Below are 23,412 nucleotides of genomic sequence, written 5' to 3' on the forward strand. Positions count from 1 at the left end.
ATGAGCACCAAAGGTGTATAGCTGAACAGCTCAAATATATTCACACAGAACCAATACAGCCTACTCAACTGAGGTCCAGTTAATGCCCACTTAAACTCCTTTCTTGACAATCAGACTCCTGACAGAATGAGGGTTCAAGATTTTAATAAAAGGCACATTTAGTCACACCAGTGTGGTTTTCAATATGGACCAGGCTGGAGTATAAGAAGTGGCTTTGCTGCCTCTGCTACTTCTTGATTTGTCGAGCCTGGGGCTTGTTGAAGGCGGTCTCTCTCCCTGAACGCACTCCACTGAACACAGACGGGGCGACTTTACCCGCACGCTCTGTGAACACAACACAGATCCATCCATCACTCTGAAGTGGAAGAGCTACGTAATACAGTAGATATGTCTAAACATCCATAGTTTATGCCGCAGGGAGAGGGTCACTGTGTTTGACAGTTCAGTGAGTCTCCCTCTTGTCTTGACCATCCTCAACTGTGCTGTATATGGAGTGGAAACTTCATCACGGTAAGGAACGCCCCCTCTACTCTCTAACTCCCTCTTTTGTTCTATAACACTGGCTGTGTTTAGACAGGCAGCCCAATTCTGATCTTTTTTTTCACTAATTGGTATTTTGACAGATCAGATCTGATTGGTCAAAAGAACAATTAGTGGAAGAAATATCAGAATTGAGCTACCTGTCTAAATGCAGCTCAGGTTCTCTATATGTACACTTGTGTTTCCAATCTTAAAGGGGCAATCAGCAGTTGCTACATCCATTCTTGAACTTATTAATTAATATGTACCCATTGATTCTTGAAGAATATAACTTATAAATGCCTCACAAGCTTAATTAAACTGTCGTATCCCATAATAACCCATAATATAAGTTTGTCCTATTCAAATGTTTGTAAACAAATAAATGTAAACAAACACTATTTAGCCTCAACATGGTTCAAACTATAATTTTGATAGCCAGTCCTCGCATCCATAGCTCTGTATATGAATTTGAGATTGGTTACATTTCTCCAGCCCCATCCCTCAGCCTTTTTACCGAAACGGGCGGGGAGTATATTTTGTTATAGTTTCAACTGTTGATTGCCGCTTTAAATCAGCGACAAAAACGACAAACAGATTTCAGAGGTTTTTTAACTACATACTCCTGCCCAATATTCTTAACCCCCTAACCCAGGGTTTCCCAAACTCTGTCCTCAGGACCCCAAAGGGTGCATATTTTGTTTTTTTGCCCTAGCACTACACAACTGATTAAAATAATCAGCTAATCATCAAGCTTTGATAATTTTTATCAGCTGTGCACCGAGTTTGGGAAATGCTGCCCTAATCCCATTGTCATGCCAATAAAAGCGGCACTCTGCTCACCACACTCCTCCATCACTTCTATGGTCTTGCCCTTCAGCTCTCCTTTGGAGATCAGCTTATCCTTCGCTCCGATCAGATCCTCCTCGCTCACCTCAGGACGCTTCAGCTGTCCCTCCTCCCCGTCTTCAGGCTGGAGAAGAAGAGATGGAAGAAATGGAAAGCCGAAAAAGAGGGGAAAAAAAATCCCATATAGAGTTCTCCAGTAGGTTTCCTAGGCAGAAACTTTCTAGGCAAGTTTCAGTGAGCTCTTTGGTGAGATCATGTCATAACTCTACATGTCCCTCCCTAGTCCAGCACTGTAGTCTTACCTGAGACATGGTGACTGACTGTGAAGTAGTGGATGATCCTCCTGGATAAAGGCTGTTGTGGTCAGAATGACTGCTCCCTCTCTACAGTCCAGCCCAACACACACACACCCTGTAACTCTCCAGTGGGCTATAACTCTGTTCGCAGACCCAGTAGATGATGACTCAGTGGGTCACTGGACTCCTCCCTTCTTTCTTCTCTCTCACATTCCCTGGTTCTGTTTGTTCTCAGGGTGGAGTGTATCATTAGGGAGTGAATGACGTGATCTGCTCTACTGTTGGAACGATCTGGCCTTCTTTTAAAGCAACTCCTCAAGGACTAATAAAAGCTCACAAATCAAAGTCTAAAACTCAACTCCTCCTCCACTATGACAACATTCTCTCATGGCCCTCCTCCTTTTCTCCTGTCACTAGGCCAAAATGGAAATGAGTTCAAGACATCTTTCTGTCGTCAACAATAACAACCTAAGGAACCAATCTCACCCTTACACTCATCAATGGAAGGAAGAGAACCAATACAGTCAAACATAGAGCAACACTTAACCATGTATGTGTCCATATCTCAATCATTCAATGGGCAAAGAAATAACATTGGCAGAGAAATGACTTACATGGCAACAGAGGTAGGTGTTCTTCCCTTCCCTTCTGTCCCTCTTCAGAATGGGGGGGGGGGGGGGGGGGGGGGGGGGGCGGTGACAGAAGTCCCATATAAAACCTAGTAGGACCTTTAATTAACACTGTGAATCATGGAGAGAACAGCTGGAGCAACAGGAGGTTGTTTCCACCTTACATCTCCCTCTGGCCATTTGAGAGCCAATACAATATACTAATGTTATCATTCTCAGTGCTGCTAGGCAATGGTTTTCAAAGATGGACCCTAACTTCACTAAATATGAATGAGATCATTCAGTGAAGATAGCTTCCTGGGATTAAACAAATTACACAATACGGGAAATATAAGATAAAATCACAGTTTATCATCTTATGAGTATTAAAAGCAATAACTTTAATTAACGATCATTCTGGAAACATATTCACATTGGAAACATCCACAAACCAATAATAACCATTTACATTTTTGATTGTTTCATGAGAATCCCCTTTAGTTTACTTTAACGACCAACACTTACTTTCAACATGAGCAACAGGAATGTAAAATCAAGTGTAATTGATAATGTGAACGAGAATAGAAACACGAAGACTTTCATTGACCATCAAACCAATCGGATGTGGAATGTGAAAACAGATATTTAACATAAATAACAGAGAATGTCTCAAACATGGCACAACATTTCTTTTCAACAAAACCAACCTGAACCATATACAGTACTAACAAAAATGTAATATTACATTTAACAAAACTTCAGTTTTGCCTTCAGTACCGTTCGTTTTTTAGATATAGCATTAGTGTATCATATTATCCTCAAAAACATTACATTAAAAAAAGAATCAAGACATGTTTTAGTCTACTCAAAGCAATCTGCAAAAAGCTTTCGAGCAGTTTATATTCAATCTTTAGAAATACCTGTAAAAACGTCCATTTATACTTTGATCAAGCTGCAATTTACAAGAGGTAAAATGAGGACAGACAGGTCCCCAACAATTGAACAAATATTTGTATGAACCGAGACGTCAATAATTGTCAGGACCATCTTATAACGCTGTCGTACACCTGATGACCACACAGAACGAGTGGCTTACTATAGTACACACAACTAAAGTGACAATCATCAGTCATCATAAAGAGAAAAGGTTAAGAACAGCCTAACCCCTTGAGAATCTAATAGGATGCATTTAAAAAGCAATGAATCACAATCCAAGGGCCGATTTCAAAGACAGATTAAGACTAGTCCTGGACTAAGAACCACTTTCAATGGAGAATCTTAATTGAACATGCTTTTTAGTCTAGGCCTAGGCTTAATCTGTGTGTGGGAAACCGGACCCAAAAGTCTGAGCTGCTATTTATATTCAAGTAGAAGAAGTCAGTCAAATTGATAACCCTAACCCTGTAGACCAATGTAAAAACCTAGCTATGATAGTGCAAATGTGTCTCCCCACATCAGGTGCTGTTTGTTATTCACATATATTTACTGTTTCATAATGAGGGGACTTAGTATTAATAAGAGATGAACTAGTACCTAAACAGGTATCCAGATCTATTTTGTTGACATGCTTTACCTTGGGTGTTCATTATACCCTGAACAGCTCAGTCATGGATGGATGAAAAATAATTTCCATCATGACTCCATACAATTATCTTGTGCTTTTCAATTCCTCTCCACTATGTATCTGATCATACACAAACAAATGGTAAACAAACACATACAGTGCCTTCATATAGTATTCACACCCCTTTACTTTTTCCACATTTTGTGGTCCTGTATGGCTCAGTTGGTAGAGCATGAGGCTTGCACCGCCAGGGTTTTGGGTTCGTAAAATGTATGCATACATGACTAAGTCACTTTGGATAAAAGCGTTTGCTTAATGTCATATATTATTGTTGTTACAGCCTAAAATTAAAATGGATTACATTGAAATTTTGTGTCACTGGCCTACACACAATACCACATAATGTCAAAGTGGAATTATGATTTTATATATATATATATTTTATTAATTAAAAATGAAAAGCTGAAATGTCTCGAGCCATTAAGTATTCAACCCCTTTGTTATGGCAAGCCTCAATAAGTTCAGGAGTACACATTTTCTTAACAAGTCACATAATAAGTTGCATGGATTCACTCTGTGTGCAATACGTGTTTAACATGATTTTTGAAAGACTACCTCATCTCTGTACCCCACGCATACAATTGTCTGTAAGGTCCCTCAGTCGAGCAGTGACTTTTAAACACAGATTCAACCACAAAGACCAGGGAGGTTTTCCAATGCCTCGCAAAGAAGGGCACCTATTGGTAGATGGGTAAAAAAAAAAAAAAAAAAGCAGACATTGAATATCCCTTTGAGCATGGTGAAGTTATTAATTACACTTTGGATGGTGTATCAATACACCCAGTCACTACAAAGATACAGTCGTGCTTCCTAACTCAATTGACAGAGAGGAAGGATACCGCTCAGGGATTTCACCATGAGGCCAATAGTGACTTTAAAACAGTTACAGAGTTTAATGGCTGTGATAGGAGAAAACTGAGGCTGGATCAACAAGATTGTATTTACTCCACAATACTAACCTAAAGGACAAGTGTGAAAAGAAGGAAGCCAGTACAGAAAAAAAAAACATTCTAAAACATCCATCCTGTTTGCAATAAGGCACTAAAGTAAAACTGCAAAAATTTGGCTAATAAATTCACTTTATGTCCTGAATACAAAGCATTATGTTTGGGGAAAATCCAACACAACACATCACTCTTCATATTTTCAAGCATGGTGGTGGCTGCATCATGTTATGGGTATGCTTGTCATCGGCAAGGACGTTCTTTTTGCAATAAAAATACATGGAATCGAGCTAAGCACAGGCAAAATCCTAGAGTAAAACCTGGTTCAGTCATCTTTCCAACAGACACTGGGAGACAAATTCAACTTTCAGCAGGATAATAACCTAAAACACAAGGCCAAATATACACTGGAGTTGCTTACCAAGACAACATTAAATGTTCTTGAGTGGCCTAGTTACAGTTTTGACTGAAGTGGGCCTGAAAATCTATGGCAAGACTTGAAAATGGCTGTCTAGCAATGATCAACAACCAACTTGACAGAGCTCAAAGAATTAAAAAAATTATAATGTGCAAATATTGAACAATCCAGGTGTGGAAAGCTCTTAAGAGACGTACCCAGAAATACTCACAGCTGTAATCGCTGCCAAAGGTGATTCTAACATGTATTGACTCAGGGGTGTGAATACTTAAGTAAATTAGATATAAAATCATGTTTTCACTTTGTCATTATGGGGTATTGTGTGTAGATGGGTGAGATTATTATTTTTTTTTAAATCCATTATGAATTCAGGCTGTAACAACAAAATGTGTAATAAGTCAATGGGTGTGAATACTTTCTGAAGGCACTGTAAACATGAAATCCCTGAAAGATACAGAATCCAGTCACATTCCAGGGTGAACAGCTGAGGCTATAAGCTGTGTCCATCCTGGAGCAGCACATACTGTACATTACAATAACGCTGGTTGTGATGATATGGCTTGGTTTAGTAATGAGCTTGAGACCAAACACACACACACACACACACACTCCTCAGCTGGCAAAGTGCTGGTAAAAGGTCAGTTTAACCCTCTCTATAAGGTGGCACAGTTTGATGGCAGGGCCCAGCTTCAGCCCCATACACTCCTGTACTGTGGGCAGGCTCAGCAACAGCAGGGCCTGGCCATCTATCTCCTGTCAACACACACAACAACATGACTCAGAAAATTAGCACACTGTGCGTGTGTGTATGTGAGTATGTAAGTGTGTGTGTTTTCTGCTGTGTGTGTGTGTGTGTCACTCCTACCTGGTCTCTGAATATGCGTGCCATCGGGGCACAGTCAGTAGTTCTGATGAAACGGGTCACGTCAGTGATGCTCCAGCCCAGAGGACTGCTGTCCAGATGCAGCTTCTCCTGCACCTCCACCCTCCCACTCTGAGACAGAACACACACACAGGGGGGTTACACATATATAGTTCCAGGATCAGTGTGTGTGTGTGTGTGTATAATTATGTAACCACCACTACCTTAGGTAAGGTGGGCTGGTTCTCATCATCTGAGTAGGAGGGTGAGCGGGCGGGTTTCCTACGCTGGCGACAGGGTCTGTCCCGGGGGCGAGGTTCTGTAGGGGTGGGACAGGGGGAGGGAGAGGGGGGCTGGGACTTCCTCTCTGACACCTCAGAGTCATTCTGCTGCTCTGAGCCTGAGTCGTCCTCACTCAGAGAGTAGTCCTCATCCAGGTCCTCCTCCTCTCCACTAGCCTGGGGTGGGAAGAAAGGGGACAGTTATGAGTTTGATTACTGGCTCCTTCCATATAAAAGTTCCCCGTAACATCAGATCTAGAATCAGATTGCCCTGCATGCTGGACCAATGGTTAGGGGCAACTACTTCTAGCTTCTCTGTGATGACCAAGTTAATGGCAGTTGAATGAGTTGAATGATGTAAGAATGTGCAGTACCAGTGGGGAGCCAGCAGGGGTAGACAGGCGTTTCTTCTTGTGGACAAACAGGGGCTTTCTCTTCTTCCTCCTGCTCCCCTGCTTCGTGCTGCTCTCCATGTTAGTGAGACCGCCAGGGGGATGGCTGATTCGCTTGGTCTTCTGCTTACCATAGTAATAAGCTATAGAGCACACAGACATACACCAAGCAAACTATTTTAGACCCACAAAAATAATAACAGGAGTGCTAGCCATTTAGCAGACGCTTTTATCCAAAGCGACTTAGTCATATGTGCATAAATTTTTACGTATTGTATAGATAAATATTGATAAGTACATTGTAAATACAATCTAAGTCTGCATGTGTTTGTGTCTGTGTGTGTGTACTGTACATGCATACACATGTGTAAGTATGCAAATATGTATGTGTGTGTGCGTGTTTGGTAGCACGTACTGTATTTGGTCTTGGTGAGAAGGGAGCAGTTCTCCGAGCAGTGTTCTAGCACCATGTGAGGTGCGATCAGGTTGGGGCAGCACTCCAGCCTCACACACATCTTCCTGCAGAACTCAGCCACCTGGTCAGCTGTACGGGCAATCCCCACAGTGGCCCGGTAACTCTTCCCTTTGTACCTACACACCACAACATGGTCCAGAGCAGAATCTGATCCATTACTGTCTGTCAGAGACCAATGTGGTAAGGAGCATCTCTTCCAGTATGATGTTTATGCAGCAGAGAGAATGTATATCCTCAGTGTCACTCGACTACTACCATATACTGTGGTGTTATACATAGTGACCAAGAACAGAGCAAATCTACAGCATACAGAAATAAACTCAGCAAAAAAAGATAATTAATAGAAATCCAAATAACTTCACAGATCTTCATTGTAAAGGGTTTAAACACTGTTTCCCATGCTTGTTCAATGAACCATAAACAATTAATGAACATGCACCTGTGGAACGGTCGTTAAGACACTAACAGCTTACAGACGGTACACAATTAAGGTCACAGTTATGAAAACTTAGGACACTAAAGAAGCCTTTCTACTGACTCTGAAAAACACCAAAAGAAAGATGCCCAGGGTCCCTGCTCATCTGCATGAATGTGTCTTAGGCATGCTGCAAGGAGGCATGAGGACTGCAGATGTGGCCAGGGCAATAAATTGCAATGTTCGTACTGTGAGACACCTAAGACAGCGCTACAGGGAGACAGGACGGACAGCTGATCGTCCTCGCAGTGGCAGACCACGTGTAACAACACCCGCACAGGATCGGTACATCCGAACATCACACCTACGGGACAGGTACAGGATGGCAACAACAACTGCCCGAGTTACACCAGGAACGCACAATCCCTCCATCAGTGCTCGGACTGTCCGCAATAGGCTGAGAGAGGCTGGACTGAGGGCTTGTAGGCCTGTTGTAAGGCAGGTCCTCACCAGACATCACCGACAACAACGTCACCTATGGACACAAACCCACCGTTGCTGGACCAGACAGGACTGGCAAAAAGTGATCTTCACTGACGAGTCGCGGTTTTGTCTCACCAGGGGCGATGGTCGGATTCGCGTTTATCGTCGAAGGAATGAGCGTTACACCGAGGCCTGTACTCTGGAGCGGGATCGATTTGGAAGTGGAGGGTCTGTCATGGTCTGGGGCGGTGTGTCACAGCATTATCGGACTGAGCTTGTTGTCATTGCTGGCAATCTCAACGCTGTGCATTACAGGGAAGACATCCTCCTCCCTCATGTGGTACCTTCCTGCAGGCTCATCCTGACATGACCCTCCAGCATGACAATGCCACCAGCCATACTGCTCATTCTGTGCGTGATTTCCTGCAAGACAGGAATGTCAGTGTTCTGCCATGGCCAGCGAAGAGCCCGGATCTCAATCCCATTGAGCACGTCTGGGACCTGTTGGATCGGAGGGTGAGGGCTAGGGCTAGGGCTAGGGCACTGCTTCATAGGGATCATTAGCTATAAGCAGAGCCAGGGAACAATGCTTTAGGCCAAGTCAGTGGACATACCAGAGTATACACCATAACAACACCGAAGTACTCCTCTCTATCTTACACACGCACAACTGTAGATGACAACTCACTGTTATCCCCATACAGATACATATTCTATTTAATTATGTGCTGTATCCTACCATATAATCTTCAATGTCTTTCTAACCCCCCCTGTATCCTCTCCTGTCCTGTGGTCCAGGTGTTAATAATAACACTGACTTGGCCTAAAGCATTGTTCCCTGGCTCTGCTTATAGCTAATGATCCCTATGAAGCAGTGCGAGTGTATATCATCCATATCATCATATAAGGTGAGTGTTATTAACGTAGCGTTATTATGGTGTTATAGTGTGGTGGGTAGACTGACTTGGCCTTCAGTGTCTCTCCCTGGCCGTGCCCCCTGAGCTCTGGGTCCTGCTGCAGCTCCCTCAGCACCTGGCTGGGCTTGTAGGCCGAGCTGATCAGCAGAGTCAACACCTGGACCACAGGACAGGAGAGGATACAGGGGGGGTTAGAAAGACATTGAAGATTATATGGTAGGATACAGCACATCATTAAATAGAATATGTATCTGTATGTGGATAACAGTGAGTTGTCATCTACAGTTGTGCGAGTGTAAGATAGAGAGGAGCTGGTAGAGGTGTGCTGCTCTCTTGTTCACCTCTTTCAGCACCAGGACACAGTTGCCGGGGCCGATGCTCTGGGGCAGCTCAGCGATGCGGCCGTTGTTCAGGTAGGGGCCAGAGAAACAGCGGTGGTTGAAGTAGATCTTTGGGCAGCTATACTTCCCGTTAGCTGCTGACATAGACAGTCACACACACGTAAGATTTTCTCATTTGCATTATTTTTGTACCAATTATTTTTCACAAGGAATTACACTCACCGCTCTCCAATTGGCTCAGATCCTGCTGCCTTGCTGTATCAGGGGGCGTGGCTTTAAGTGGAGATCTGCCATCAGATCAAACCCAAATAAACATACAGTTAAAAATAAACTAACACGTCACAAAGTTGGTTAACAGTAGAGGTAAGTTTAGCTTTTGATTTCTATTCCCTCTCTCCGTAATATTCAAGGTCTGCAAAACTCACTGCTTCTCTGGTTGCACCACGGCCACACGGCTCTTCCTCTGAGCTGCAACAGAAGAGGTACAAAAGTCAACATCTACACCTGCCAGTAACATTCAGATAAAACACTGATATACACTACCGGTCAAAAGGTTTATAAAACCTACTCATTCAAGGGCTTTTCTTTATTTTTTACTATTTTCTACATTGTAGAATAACAGTGAAGACATCAAAACTATAAAATAACACATATGGAATCATGTAGTAACCAAAAAAGTGTTAAACAAATCAAAATATATTTTATGTTTGAGATTCTTCAAATAGCCACCCTTTGCCTTGATGACAGCTTTGCACACTCTTGGCATTCTCTCAACCAATGCATTTCAATTAACAGGTGTGCCTTCTTACATTTTAGTCAATACGGAACATTTCAAGAACTTTGAAAGTTTCTTCAAGTGCAGTCGCAAAAACCATCAAGCGCTATGATGAACCTGGCTCTCATGAGGACTGCCACAGGAATGGAAGACCCAGAGTTACCTCTGCTGCAGAGGATAAGTTCATTAGAGTTAACTTCACCTCAGATTGCAGCCCAAATAAATGCTTCACAGAGTTCAAGTAACAGACACATCTCAACATCAACTGTTCAGAGGAGACTGTGTGAATCAGGCCTTCAAGGTCGAATTGCTGCAAAGAAACCACTACTAAAGGACACCAATAAGAAGAAGAGACTTGCTTGGGCCAAGAAACATGAGCAATGGACACTAGACCTGTTGAAATTTGTCATTTGGTCTGGAGTCCAAATTGGAGATATTTGGTTCCAACCGCCGTGTCTTTGTGAGATGTGGTGTGGGTGAACGGATGATCTCCACATTTGTATTTCCCACCGTAAAGCATGGAAGAGGAGGTGTTATGGTGTGGGGGTACTTTGCTGGTGACACTGTCTGACATTTATTTAAAGAAAAACCCTTGAACGAGTAGGTGTTCTAAAACTTTTGACCGGTAGTGTAGACCAACCATCAAAATGGTCAGGAGGTTCTTGTTTGGACCCTGACCTCTAGGTTTGGAGGGGTGCTGGAGGGGATAGCCATTACTCTCACACCAGCTGACTGGAAAGATGTCCAGGGAATCCACATGAGTGATGATGTCAGGCAGAGGCTGCTTCAACCCTGGGGAGAACACACAGAGCAGAGGGGAGGTTATGAGTGGCTGAACATGTGGCTAAATTGAATATGTAAATAGAATAACACTGAGTATTCAGGTAACTGAAATTGACACCCAAAATTGAATAGGTCGTAATGATAACAACATTCTTGTCCCTCCCCCAAAACCTTACATCCCTCCAACCCAGCCCTCTTCTCTCTCCTCCAGCTGTTCTGTTCTCACCTTCCAGATGCAACCAGATGTGCTGACCTCTGACCCTGGTTACAGTTGCCACGTGGACTTGCTCAGGAGAGACAGGATTCACTGCCTCCAGCCTCATGGACTCAACAAAGTCATGATCACTCAGCCCCTGGGGGGAAAACACCTGTCATCATATCAGTTGGAGTGGTGTGTGTGTGTGTGTTTTTGGTTGAAGTCAAGGAACAAGGAACATTCGGACAAGTGGGGACATTTCTCTGGTCCCCACAAGGAAAAAGGCTATTTTAGGCTTAGTTTTACAATTAGGGTTAGAATTAGGGGCTAGGTTTAGGGTTAGGAGTTAGGATAAGGGTTAGGGAAAATAGGATTTTGAATGGGAATCAACTGTTTGGTCCCAACAAGGATATTAAAACAAACGTGTGTGTGTGTGGTTGTGTGTCTCACCACAGGGAAACAGCTCTCTGGTGCGCACTCTGCTCCACACTGGTTCAGGTAATCCGCCCAGTCAAAGTTCTGACCCTGGTAACCTACACATCCACACACCCAGGGACACAGTAAACTCTGTGATCCATTTCACTGGAGCAGTAGAGTGCCTGAGGTGTGTGTATTCTGCCCTACCTGGAGGGGGACTGAGGGGTACCCCATTTTTAAGGCTCCACTGGGCAGGGAAGATTCCGGTGCTCCCATAGTGACAGAGTAGGGATAAGCCAGGCCCCGCCCCCTCACTTTCTCCCTGCAGACTGTCCATCTGCACCAGGAAGTACTGGTCGCTCAACACCTGGGGAACACAATGATGACATCACTGTTACAGCCCCATACATCTAGGGGCAACCTACCACATGACGGATGCTGTGTGGATGAGGTGAGGTGAGGTCGGGGTGTTACTGTGGTGACATGTGAGCGTTACCTTGGTGACAGTAGCTGGGCTGGTGTTGAAGGGGGCAGCGGGGTCCACTGCCTCTAACTTCATCCCCTCAGAGAAGCAGTGAGGAGAGAGGACTGGCCTGTCCTACAAACACACACACAGGAGATATGCCAGAGGGAGAGGGAGACAGAAAGAGGGTTGGGGAGACAGAGAGAGAGAGAATACCTTAAAGAAGTCTTCATTGATGGCTTCTTCTTTAGGCGGTCTAATGTTCTTTCTCACCTCCTCCCACTCTGTTTCACTGCGCAAACCACGAAGCACTGCAACACAGCACAATGACATTATCACTAACTTTCACTAATACTTACACAAGCACCCAAACAAACACACTACAACAGTGGTCACCAGGCAACCAGCCCAGCATTAACACATCTTATTCAACAAGATCTTGATGATTCATTGATTGAGGTGTATTTGTGTTTACTCTGTAGTTTTCCAGGTCCAGGGTTGGTCAACAGCGCCATAAGGTGCAGAGGCAGTTATGTTCCTTACCAGTAGGTGGGGTGAGAGAGAAGCTGTTCTCCTCAGCCCAGCCAGGTGGGTGTAAGAGGGGGTCCAGGTAGAATACCCAGCGCCTGGCCTGTGACTGGGTGAGCCCCTCCGTCCCAGTGTAGCGCAGACACAGACGGCCCCCTACGTTGTCCTCCACCTGGGCCCCCCAGGCCACCCCCGGGTCCACACTGTCCTGCAGCTCCACACACCACCCCGGGGGGAACAGGTCTCCTCCTGTCTGGGCCTGGACACACACAGAGAATGTTAGAAAATATTGACATTTATTGATACTAAACAATCAAGCTGTTCTGAAATGATTAGTAATGTTGAATAGGTCCCAACTATAGTTATGGTCGTAGTGTCCCCACCCTCCCCACTCCTCCCTCCCCCAGACTCACCCCCTCCAGTAGGTGTGCTGGTGCGCTCCCTCCCTGAGCCAGAGCCTCCTCTAGGACAGCTTCCCAGTCAGCATGTTTCTCACGGACACCTGTACACACATCACATTTATACATTTTGTACATCTATATCCTGTTAATTCCTGTATGAAAAGCTTTAACAGAGTATTCCAATGCATTTATTTGAGCACAGCGCCCAACCGGTCTACAGCAACACAAACGCATATTTCCATCAACCCCTATGTCACCCCCTCCTCACCCTCAGGCGGTCTCATTGGTTGCCCGTGCTGCCTGCTCCAGCCCAGAGGGTGTAGGTCAGAGGTCATGATGTCACACCAGAAGTCTGCTCGTCGGTCATCATGGTAACCCTCGTATCGCAGCAGCAGCAGTTGGCCACAGGTGGTGATGATGGTGGCCACCCAGTAGGGTTGGTCAGCCTCCGAACGCACACACACCTCCAGACTCATCCCTGGGGCCAGCCCTGTCTGCAGGCTATGGTCCACCTGAGAGGGAGGGAAGGGTGTGTATGTGGATATACAATAAATAGGGCCCTGACAATGAAAAGCTCTGGGCCCTAAATATAAGTACCATATCTGCAAATGGGCCCTGATACAGTGAAATAAGACATACATGTTTGAAGGCGTGATGTGGAACCGCCAATACTCCATTCTCCTCCAGATATTCATCCCAGTTGAAGTCAGACTCCAGTTCAGAGCCCTCTTCTGAAAGACAAACACAAACTAATTTACAAAGACAGAAATATAATCTGAATACACCTCTGCCATTCAACCATTGTGAGACTCACCAGATTCCTGTGTCTTGGGGTTCATGATGCCCCCACTGTGTTCCCAACACCACCCAGGAGACTGTATTAGCAGTAGCTAAAACCACTTTGATCCAACTGAAAAAGATACAAAGACAGGACGTTAAATAAACACCTCTGTAGAACTACATCTGTTTAGGGCCTGGTACTCAGTGGCCTTTAGATCTCACATATTACACACTTATACAGTTCCAAGTCTAAAAAAGGTTAGCAATCATTTAGATTTTGGTAGGTTAAGAGGAGTTGCATTTGGAAAGCTGTCCCTTTCCCATGTGGGATCCTTAGGAAGTCATATCAAATGACCATGGGATGTGATTGCAATGCGTGTGGAGTCTGCACTTTTGAGGTTATAAATTGCACCCCTAGCAGCCTCTGCCTCTCAACAGGTGTTCCCGCCAGTAGCTGAAAGAGATCTTCTTCCTATCTCAGAAAAGGGGTTGGTTGACCATGTCAGACTCAGCACAAAAATGCTAATGCCAGCCTACACATAATATCTTAATATTTGGTTGTGAAAAGTCCTGTAAAAAACAGTAAATATAGTATTGGTCACATACAATGATTTCATTGGTCACATATAGCCAGCCACAGACTACAGTGAAACAGTGTAATAGGCTATACTGTGTAATAGCTACAATGTTACAAATGTTTACAACGTTACATCAGGTTGCTTCCAATGGCAAGCTAAACAAACATCAGATAAAACACTAATCTAGAAAAAGCTAGTCAGACTTATGATAGTTTGTCAGCATCAGCAATATTGCAATCTACTGTTGACACAATCTTGCAGGCAAAGGCATCATGCGCCCACCCCAACTTTCAATGTTATATTGGGGTCAAGTAAAATTGAATTGACAACATTTAAAAGAGAAGAGGAGAATAACAAAATCTGTCTTGCCAATGACGGGTTTACAATGTTGATCGTGGATATAAAAGTCAGTGCTAGGAAATTGATCGGGCGCGCGAAGCTGGTGCACCGTTTCCACTGACCACGAGCAAGTTAACAACTGAAATGTCAAGTATGGGTATGGCGCTGCCTACTCAATCGAGCACTAAACAGCTTATTTGACACCAGGAAAAAACACACGGGAGCCACCAAGGCAGCTGAAAATAGTACATAATAAATAATAGCTAAGTATTTCGTCCACGTACGTGAATCTCACCTTTTCTAGTTCTTCCTAGTAAATTTAAAACGTTGCCCCCGTCTCGCTCTCCTGTCCTCTGCCTCGTTCCAATATGGCACGAACCTCAACTGCGCATGCTCGATCATTCACTTTCTCAACCTGGGGCTGTCAAGAGGCGTCCCGCACCGATGGACTTGTTAATGTATTTGAGCGATTAGAGGGAAAACATTGTGTTGTCTTTGTTTAAATTACAAAAGCATATCTAAATCAATTCAATTTATATCCTGCCACAAACAACGACGCGCGGACCGGTCAAGGATAAAGCATAAAGAAAACAGGCCTACACAGCCAGTCGTCGTGAGCCATGCAATAAAGCACTAGTTAATTGAAAAAATGCAATTCAATACAGAACTATCTAGAGATCTTTTTTCTGCATTAATTCTCTATCATAATTGCAACTTTTCGTCTGTACCCCCCCCCCCCATGTTCTTTTAAATCAAAGTCTAATTGTGTAGGCCAAAAGAGCAGGTTCCCATTTTTTTTTTTATCAGTCTAATTTTGTAGGCCAAAAGACCAGGTTGGACTTTTTGGATTCCATAGCCTTTTTTCCTCGCAGTGTGGGCTCCTGCAGTAAGTAGGTCTGACTGCTCCGTTTCCATGGCAACAACATGCAAAAGGATGCATGTGGGGTGGCGGGAAACGCGATGCAATTACTTCCATTGAATTTCAATGATTAATTGATACTAGACAATATTCGCTGCCATGTAGTGTAAATTAGCAATGTTTTTTACACAATGATATGGGACAAGATGCCCTAATACACTGTAACTAATCTGGCCTAGGCTACAATTAACAATTAGTCAAAATCCACCTGTGTTTTTATTTATCAAAATCTAAAATAGCCTACCTCTCAAGCAGGTTACATAAAAAATAAAAACAATAATGTGCAGGTTTAACAGTGTTTCAGTGTTTGCTCATACTGTACACACACTGACACACAGAGCTCTATTTTCATGTCATCCAATAAATGTAAACGCCTGGAGTTTGCTAAACGCATTTAGAATGGAACCAGTGCTATGATCAGATGAGATGAAAATAGAGCTCTTTGGCCACGCACACCAGTGAGGGTTTGGTGTCGAAAGATAGATGCATCTGCAGAAAATAACCCCTTATCTACTGTAAAATATGGTGGTGGATCATTGATGTTATGGGGCTATTTTGCTTCCACTGGTTCTGGGGCCCCAACGGCATCATGAACTGCACCCAGTACCAGGACATTTTAGCCAAAACCCTGGTTGCCTCTGCCAGGAGGCTGAAACTTGGCTGCAAGTGGATTTTCCAGCAAGACAATAACCCCAAGCACACATCAAAATCCACAATAAAAATGGTTAATTGAACACTAAATCAACATTTTGCAATGGCCATCTCAGTCTCTAGACTTGAACCCCATTGAAAACCTGTGGCTTGAATTGAAGAGGGCAGTCCATAACAGCAGATGAAGGATATCAAGGATCTGGAAAGATTCTGTATGGAGGAATGGTCTAAGATTCCTCCCAATCTCATAAAACATTTTAGAAAATTACTCAGTGCCATAATCCTTGCAAGGGGAGGGTGCTGGAGTATTGACCACAATCTCTTTGAGAAAAAAACCCATTGTTAAACAAAATCTCTTTCTCTGAGCAATTGTATTATTATATAATTTTCCCAAAAATGTGGGCATACAATATAGCTCAGTATTTGTAATTATTATTTTATACAGTATTTTTTGCTCATCTTTATCAATGGTGCCAATATTTTTTGACCTGACTGTACACACACACAGAGATACACACACATTCAGAAACAATTACCGGTAAACCATTTTTGGCCAGTGAGCTGCTCATTCCAACTTCACCCTCAGTCCATGACAGGGTCACTTAGGATTGCAGCGGTTTCCACATTCCCCTCCAAGTCACTATCTTCAGCTCTATCTATCCTTCTACCATTCTGTTCATTCTGTCTCTCTCTCCTTTCCTCTCTGCCATTATAGCTGGCAGGTTACTCCTCTGCTGGGCAGGTTTAGGTGTGTTTCTTCCCATAGCGAGGTAAGAGCTGAGTCCGAACAAACTGAACGAGTTTTGTCTCTGTGAGAATGACAGTGACAAGTACACCCAGTAGACACCAGGCCCCCACGGCGATGTGAACCAGCCTCAGTAACCATCCTCCGTCACAACAGAACACACCCTGAAACAGCAGAGTACAGACAGATGGGAAATCCAATTTTATGGTAAATAAATACATAAAGAGATAAGACAATCTGTCTCACTATTCTCTCTGAGTATGTGATAAGAATAGATATACAGTGGGGAAGAAAAGTATTTAGTCAGCCACCAATTGTGCAAGTTCTCCCACTTAAAAAGATGAGAGAGGCCTGTAATTTTCATCATAGGTACACGTCAACTATGACAGACAAAACGAGGAAAAAAAATCCAGAAAATCACATTGTAGGATTTTTAATTAATTTATTTGCAAATGATGGTGGAAAATAAGTATTTGGTCAATAACAAAAGTTTCTCAATACTTTGTTATATACCCTTTGTTGGCAATGACACAGGTCAAATGTTTTCTGTAAGTCTTCACAAGGTTTTCACACACTGTTGCTGGTATTTTGGCCCATTCCTCCATGCAGATCTCCTCTAGAACAGTGATGTTTTGGGGCTGTCGCTGGGCAACACAGACTTTAAACTCCCTCCAAAGATTTTCTATGGGGTTGAGATCTGGAGACTGGCTAGGCCACTCCAGGACCTTGAAATGCTTCTTACGAAGCCACTCCTTCGTTGCCCGGGTGGTGTGTTTGGGATCATTGTCATGCTGAAAGACCCAGCCACGTTTCATCTTCAATGCCCTTGCTGATGGAAGGAGGTTTTCACTCAAAATCTCACGATACATGGCCCCATTCATTCTTTCCTTTACACGGATCAGTCATCCTGGTCCCTTTGCAGAAAAACAGCCCCAAAGCTTCACAGTAGGTATGGTGTTCTTTGGATGCAACTCAGCATTCTTTGTCCTCCAAACACGACGAGTTGAGTTTTTACCAAAAAGTTATATTTTGGTTTCATCTGACCATATGACATTCTCCCAATCCTCTTCTGGATCATCCAAATGCACTCTAGCAAACTTCAGACGGGCCTGGACATGTACTGGCTTAAGCAGGGGGACACGTCTGGCACTGCAGGATTTGAGTCCCTGGCAGCGTAGTGTGTTACTGATGGTAGGCTTTGTTACTTTGGTCCCAGCTCTCTGCAGGTCATTCACTAGGTCCCCCCGTGTGGTTCTGGGATTTTTGCTCACCGTTCTTGTGATCATTTTGACCCCACGGGGTGAGATCTTGCGTGGAGCCCCAGATCGAGGGAGATTATCAGTGGTCTTGTATGTCTTCCATTTCCTAATAATTGCTCCCACAGTTGATTTCTTCAAACCAAGCTGCTTACCTATTGCAGATTCAGTCTTCCCAGCCTGGTGCAGGTCTACAATTTTGTTTCTGGTGTCCTTTGACAGCTCTTTGGTCTTGGCCATAGTGGAGTTTGGAGTGTGACTGTTTGAGGTTGTGGACAGGTGTCTTTTATACTGATAACAAGTTCAAACAGGTGCCATTAATACAGGTAACGAGTGGAGGACAGAGGAGCCTCTTAAAGAAGAAGTTACAGGTCTGTGAGAGCCAGAAATCTTGCTTGTTTGTAGGTGACCAAATACTTATTTTCCACCATAATTTGCAAATAAATTCATTAAAAATGCTACAATGTGATTTTCTGGAGAAAAAAAATCTCAATTTGTCTGTCATAGTTGACGTGTACCTATGATGAAAATTACAGGCCTCTCTCATCTTTTTAAGTGGGAGAACTTGCACAATTGGTGGCTGACTAAATACTTTTTTCCCCCACTGTATAGTTTGTATCCTAACTCCCATTTCTATGATTGTAAGGGAGAAACAATAACTGTTTTATTAAATGTGAGTGACAGACTTAAGTGTGATTGGCTGACATGTGATTGGCTGGTGTATACAGTATGTGGTGTGTACCAGAGGAGGCTGGTGGGAGGAGCTATAGGGGGACAGGCTCATTGTAATGGCTAGAATGGAATTAATGGAACGTGTCAAACACATCAAACATATGGAAACCATGTTTGACTCCGCTCCTTTTATTCCATTACAATGAGCCCATACTCGTATAGCTCCTCCCACCAGCCTCCTCTGGTGTGTACAGTAAAGCAGTGAGGAGAGCAGTTATAGTGTGGTACCTCAGAGATGGCAGTGAGGACTGCACTGAGAGCCAGAGCCAGCAGCAGAAGAGGGGAGGGCCTCAGGCCGCGCAGAGGCGTCCACTGGCTGGACAGGAAGTAGCGGTGGATGAAGAACAGGCTGTGGAGGATACGCAGGCCCATGTTCAGACAGTTAGCCAGGATGAAGCCAATGCCCCCTGCCCACCACGTCAGCATGTAGGATAGGAGCAGGAAGGAGATAGACAGAGCCAACATCACCAGGTTATACCTGGGGACAGACGAGAGAGCAACGTTAGCAACCTGATACACACTGTGTGTGTGTGTGTGTGTGTGTACCTGCCTTCTCTCACCTGTCAACCTCTTCCTTGCTCATGGCAGCAAAGACAAAGCACTCAGTAATTCCATTAATGGCCAGCAGGAGCACATAGGAGCTGTAGCATCGCAACAGACTGGGCCCTTCAATTTAACACACATATCATTACACACAACCACTCACATAAAACCAATAGCTTGAGGAATTAGATTATTCAAATAATTGCTGAATGAGTTCCTTTATCTCTCTATAACTCCAGTGATTCAGTTGACTATATTATATTATTATATATTATATTATACTATGGTGGTTGACTCACTTGGTTAGTTGACTCACCTGCACCACTGCTCAGTAGAGATCCCCCATAGATGTCCAGAGCCAGGTGAGAGTAGGCGTAACCAAACACTGTGATGATCAGGCCAATCACAAGCACCAGCTTCAGCAGACACTCCAGAACTTCAGCTGCTATGGCAACCTCATCCTGCAGACCAATCAGCAAGCGGCATCAATGCACCTGCATGAGCTATCGTGTGTGTGTCAGACAACTTTATTTATCATTGGCCACTGACAAATGGTGAAATGAGTGACATGTTTTGATTGCCTGACTCTTCCCTCTGACCTGTTTCTGCTGCCTGACGTCCCGCCCCCTCTCCAGGACTTTGGCGAAGAAGACATAGAAGCTCTCCTCGATGGGCAGGAAGATGAAACGGGCCACCATTGAGCCCAGGTTGTTGACAATGTCGTACACGCCCTGCTCCCCGAAGCTCAGCACGTTGAGGAAGGTCATGACATAACGCTCGCCCTCCGTCAGGATTTGCTTCAGGAACGACTGCTTGAAGAAGCTCCACGTCAGCCTGGCCAACGTCCAGTCAATCACAGGCTACAGACACACACACAGCGGTATGACATAGCACACACAATTGTGACCTGACATAGTATATGGAAGAATGAATGAATTAACCAAACAATCAATTTATAATTTATTTATGTCAGTTAATACGACCAATTGCTTTCGGGTATACTGTATACTAGCTCAGTGAGGAGTATATGCTGTGAGTGACAGGGTTATGGCTGTTGTGGTGAATGTTACCTCTCCTTCAACTCTGGAGGGCAGCAGGTCTGCCACACGCCGCAGGGGGAAGAACTTCCTGTTGGCCTCCCCAGAGCCCAGGAAACGCAGGAAGTAGACAATGTAGCACAGCACCAGGAACCCTGTGTACACCAGCTACGAAGGACAGGCCAGTATAACAGTTAGCTTAGTAGACACTCGTCCACAGTGATTTATGAGGATTGCATGCAATACCATCTCCACATATACAGATTAATATTTACTAACACAACCTTACTCCGTGACCACTTCATCTTTTTGACAATACCATCTATGCACACACCCTCTAACCATACTCCCTTGTAACCAGTGATGTAGTGGTTTTAAAAAAAAGTGGGTAAATACTGATTGCGGTGAATTAAGTAATGCTGCCTATACTTTCAATGCATTTTTTCTGCAAAAGGTGGGTAACCGCTTGCGCTAAATAGACAAACATAAGATCATTGTGTAAAGGACGGGGCTGTGTGCGTATGTACCTGAGCAGCAGAGAAGATGTAGAGCCCCCACTGAGGAGCAGAGACCACCAGCACCACTGTCAGAACACACTTAGCCACCATGGCCAGGCTCTCAGCAACCACCTTCAGCCTGACAAACATGTGGGCCTGAGCCAGGACCCAGAGAGGCTCAGCCAGCAGCTCCTGCAGTGCGGCCAGGGCAAAGAGCCCCACAGCGGGGCCGTAGTGGGGGATAGTCAGGGGATCTGGAACCTCCAGGAGCCACAGCCACACACACACCAGGAGAGATGCCCATAGTACACCCAGCGGCAACCTGGGAGGATGACACACACACACAATCATAAGTTGTGTAGATAGTGCTGATGAAAGACCCAACTGTGTATGTTCTGACCAGAGCCATTCAACACTGTGCAGCAGTTGCTCCCCTATAGTCACACTCACGTCAGCCATAGCAGGTTGATTACTTGTCTCCAGTTGTGATCTGTTCCGCCACTCAAACAGGCTCTCCTGAAGGCCTCTCTGGACAAGAAGACCAGCGTGGAGTACAGCAGTGTCAACCTGCACACACACACACGTGCAAACACACATGCACACACAGTATGTAGTGGTGTTAGTTTTTGTTTAACTGCAGGTTTGGACAGCTCATATTGCAGCAGGTGTAATATTAAACAGAAGGCAATTCCACAGTAACAGACTGATGCTGAGACTCAGATTTTCCACTTTAAAATGTATGTCAAACCAAAACCAATGATTGCAAAGTTAAACAAACCACACAACTCACTAAACTTTGCTTCTGCACTGTTCTTCAAGTAAATGTGTTTTTGTAAAAGTTTCAGTGGAAATTGTTCAAAGTCGTCCTTGTGCATAGAGTTGTATGGTTTGTTTAACTTTGATATCATTGTTTTTTGTTTGGCATACATTTTAAAGTGAAAAATCTGAATCCCAGCATCACTCTTATCATGGAATTGCCCAAGAGTAAAACAATCTTACCTGACGTTGACCACGCCAATCAGCTCTTTGGACACAAAGCGCAGCGTGAATGCGTTCAGCAAAAAGGTGAGCACACGAAACATGACCTAAAAATCACCAGGAACATATTCACTATGCACATAGATAGATATGCAATGGGTAGAAATGTAATCAGTCATGTAACATGTGGATGTCTTTCTGCTACTTGAATATTGTATTACTCAATGCCTTAGGACAACACACACACACACTAATCTAATTAACAACTGCTACACAATCTAGGCATTCAGAAAAATTGCTACATAAAAGGATATTTCTTCTACAACTACCTTAAAAGCATGTCCTCCACATGTTACTCTGAGGGTGTGGATATAAGGAATTTTAGCAAGGACACTATTGTCATCAAGTGCAAAAATGAGTATGACATAGCTAATTATAATAGCTAGCTACTTTACCTGAAGCAAGACATTGTATGATGCGAGAGTGGAGGCATTCTTCAACATATCTTGGGAACTCATCGTGCAGCTAGCTAGCTAGCCCTCCTCATTTGAGGGTTACTGGCTGTATGACAAGTTTCCTCCAGAAGGTGCACTGTGAAAAGGAGCAGACTCACAGATACATACAGTAAGTGCGTTATGAAGTATGAATCTGTACTAATTTTAGTGCCATTTGTCTTTTCTGGTGGCTCGTATGACCAGACCTCACTACATACAGCTTTAGAGATGTCTGCTTCATGCAGTCAACTTCCGTACACATGGAAAGTCACTATCTACGTCACCAGAACGATTTGTGTACATTATGCAAGTGGCCCGCTAGGTGGCGTGGTCACACCAACGTTGAGTTTTGGATGCAGGAACTGCTGTAAATAAGAAATTAAAGTCTCATGGGAATACTGCAATATTACATTCAACATCGCATACAAATGCAAATATTTCATTTTAGAATGGACATTACATTTTTGTGCCAATTGTGTGCGTTTGTGTGTCTGTTCACAATTTGTAGAATGCAAAGGCCATTTCTTCATGAGTGCAGTGAGAGCGTGGTGTATAAAACGTTACTCCCTGATATCTAAAGCGTTTTATATGGTAGAGTGACTGAAGACACTAGGAGTTGATGATTTTTTATTAAGATGTAAAAGATGGAGACAGTAAAAAAAGCACATCCTTAGCACACCAATAATATACATGTTACAACAATATACATATAGATATATATCTATATCCAGCATCTCAATAAATTCCATTCAAATAAAGACATTCATGTAGCATCATACACAATAAGCACAATAATCATACACCAAATCTTTCCCTGTCCCATATGAGGCTACATGTAATGGCAGGGATACCTGTAGTTGCTCAGTCTGAACTGGG

General features: G+C 43.8%; 3 protein-coding genes across 4 annotated transcripts; all 3 read right to left on the reverse strand.

The window, feature by feature from the left end:
- Positions 1-129: 129 nt before the first annotated feature.
- Positions 130-1,984, reverse strand: LOC311123431 (musculoskeletal embryonic nuclear protein 1-like). The gene is made up of 3 exons (XM_084197698.1): positions 1,671-1,984; positions 1,363-1,492; positions 130-324 (listed from the first exon to the last, which is right to left on the reverse strand). The coding sequence occupies exons 1-3, from the start codon at positions 1,677-1,679 to the stop codon at positions 227-229; spliced, it is 237 nt and encodes a 78-aa protein (XP_084053824.1). The 5' UTR covers positions 1,680-1,984; the 3' UTR covers positions 130-226.
- A 2,781-nt stretch (positions 1,985-4,765) lies between these two features.
- LOC311123429 (scm-like with four MBT domains protein 1) lies at positions 4,766-15,069 on the reverse strand. 2 transcript variants are annotated; one of them, XM_084197696.1, is made up of 21 exons: positions 14,980-15,069; positions 13,802-13,897; positions 13,627-13,718; positions 13,256-13,499; positions 13,000-13,088; positions 12,602-12,845; positions 12,275-12,369; positions 12,092-12,193; positions 11,803-11,962; positions 11,629-11,711; positions 11,209-11,335; positions 10,878-10,991; positions 9,850-9,892; positions 9,647-9,711; positions 9,425-9,558; positions 9,131-9,240; positions 7,209-7,384; positions 6,776-6,936; positions 6,345-6,578; positions 6,124-6,252; positions 4,766-6,011 (listed from the first exon to the last, which is right to left on the reverse strand). In XM_084197696.1, the coding sequence occupies exons 2-21, from the start codon at positions 13,824-13,826 to the stop codon at positions 5,871-5,873; spliced, it is 2,568 nt and encodes an 855-aa protein (XP_084053822.1). In that variant the 5' UTR covers positions 13,827-13,897; positions 14,980-15,069; the 3' UTR covers positions 4,766-5,870. The 2 variants fall into 2 exon arrangements, with proteins under 2 accessions (XP_084053822.1, XP_084053821.1); XM_084197695.1 differs by having other exon boundaries at positions 9,425-9,561; positions 14,980-15,057.
- Positions 15,070-15,800: 731 nt separating this feature from the next.
- Positions 15,801-22,783, reverse strand: LOC311123430 (man(5)GlcNAc(2)-PP-dolichol translocation protein RFT1-like). The gene is made up of 10 exons (XM_084197697.1): positions 22,498-22,783; positions 22,064-22,149; positions 21,515-21,631; positions 21,095-21,386; positions 20,601-20,735; positions 20,130-20,390; positions 19,847-19,991; positions 19,548-19,653; positions 19,216-19,465; positions 15,801-17,163 (listed from the first exon to the last, which is right to left on the reverse strand). The coding sequence occupies exons 1-10, from the start codon at positions 22,558-22,560 to the stop codon at positions 16,999-17,001; spliced, it is 1,620 nt and encodes a 539-aa protein (XP_084053823.1). The 5' UTR covers positions 22,561-22,783; the 3' UTR covers positions 15,801-16,998.
- Positions 22,784-23,412: the final 629 nt, after the last annotated feature.

The sequence above is a fragment of the Coregonus lavaretus genome, assembly GCF_964263955.1.
Source record: "Coregonus lavaretus genome assembly, contig: HAP1_SCAFFOLD_1070, whole genome shotgun sequence".
NCBI classification, from domain to species: Eukaryota; Metazoa; Chordata; class Actinopteri; order Salmoniformes; family Salmonidae; genus Coregonus; species Coregonus lavaretus.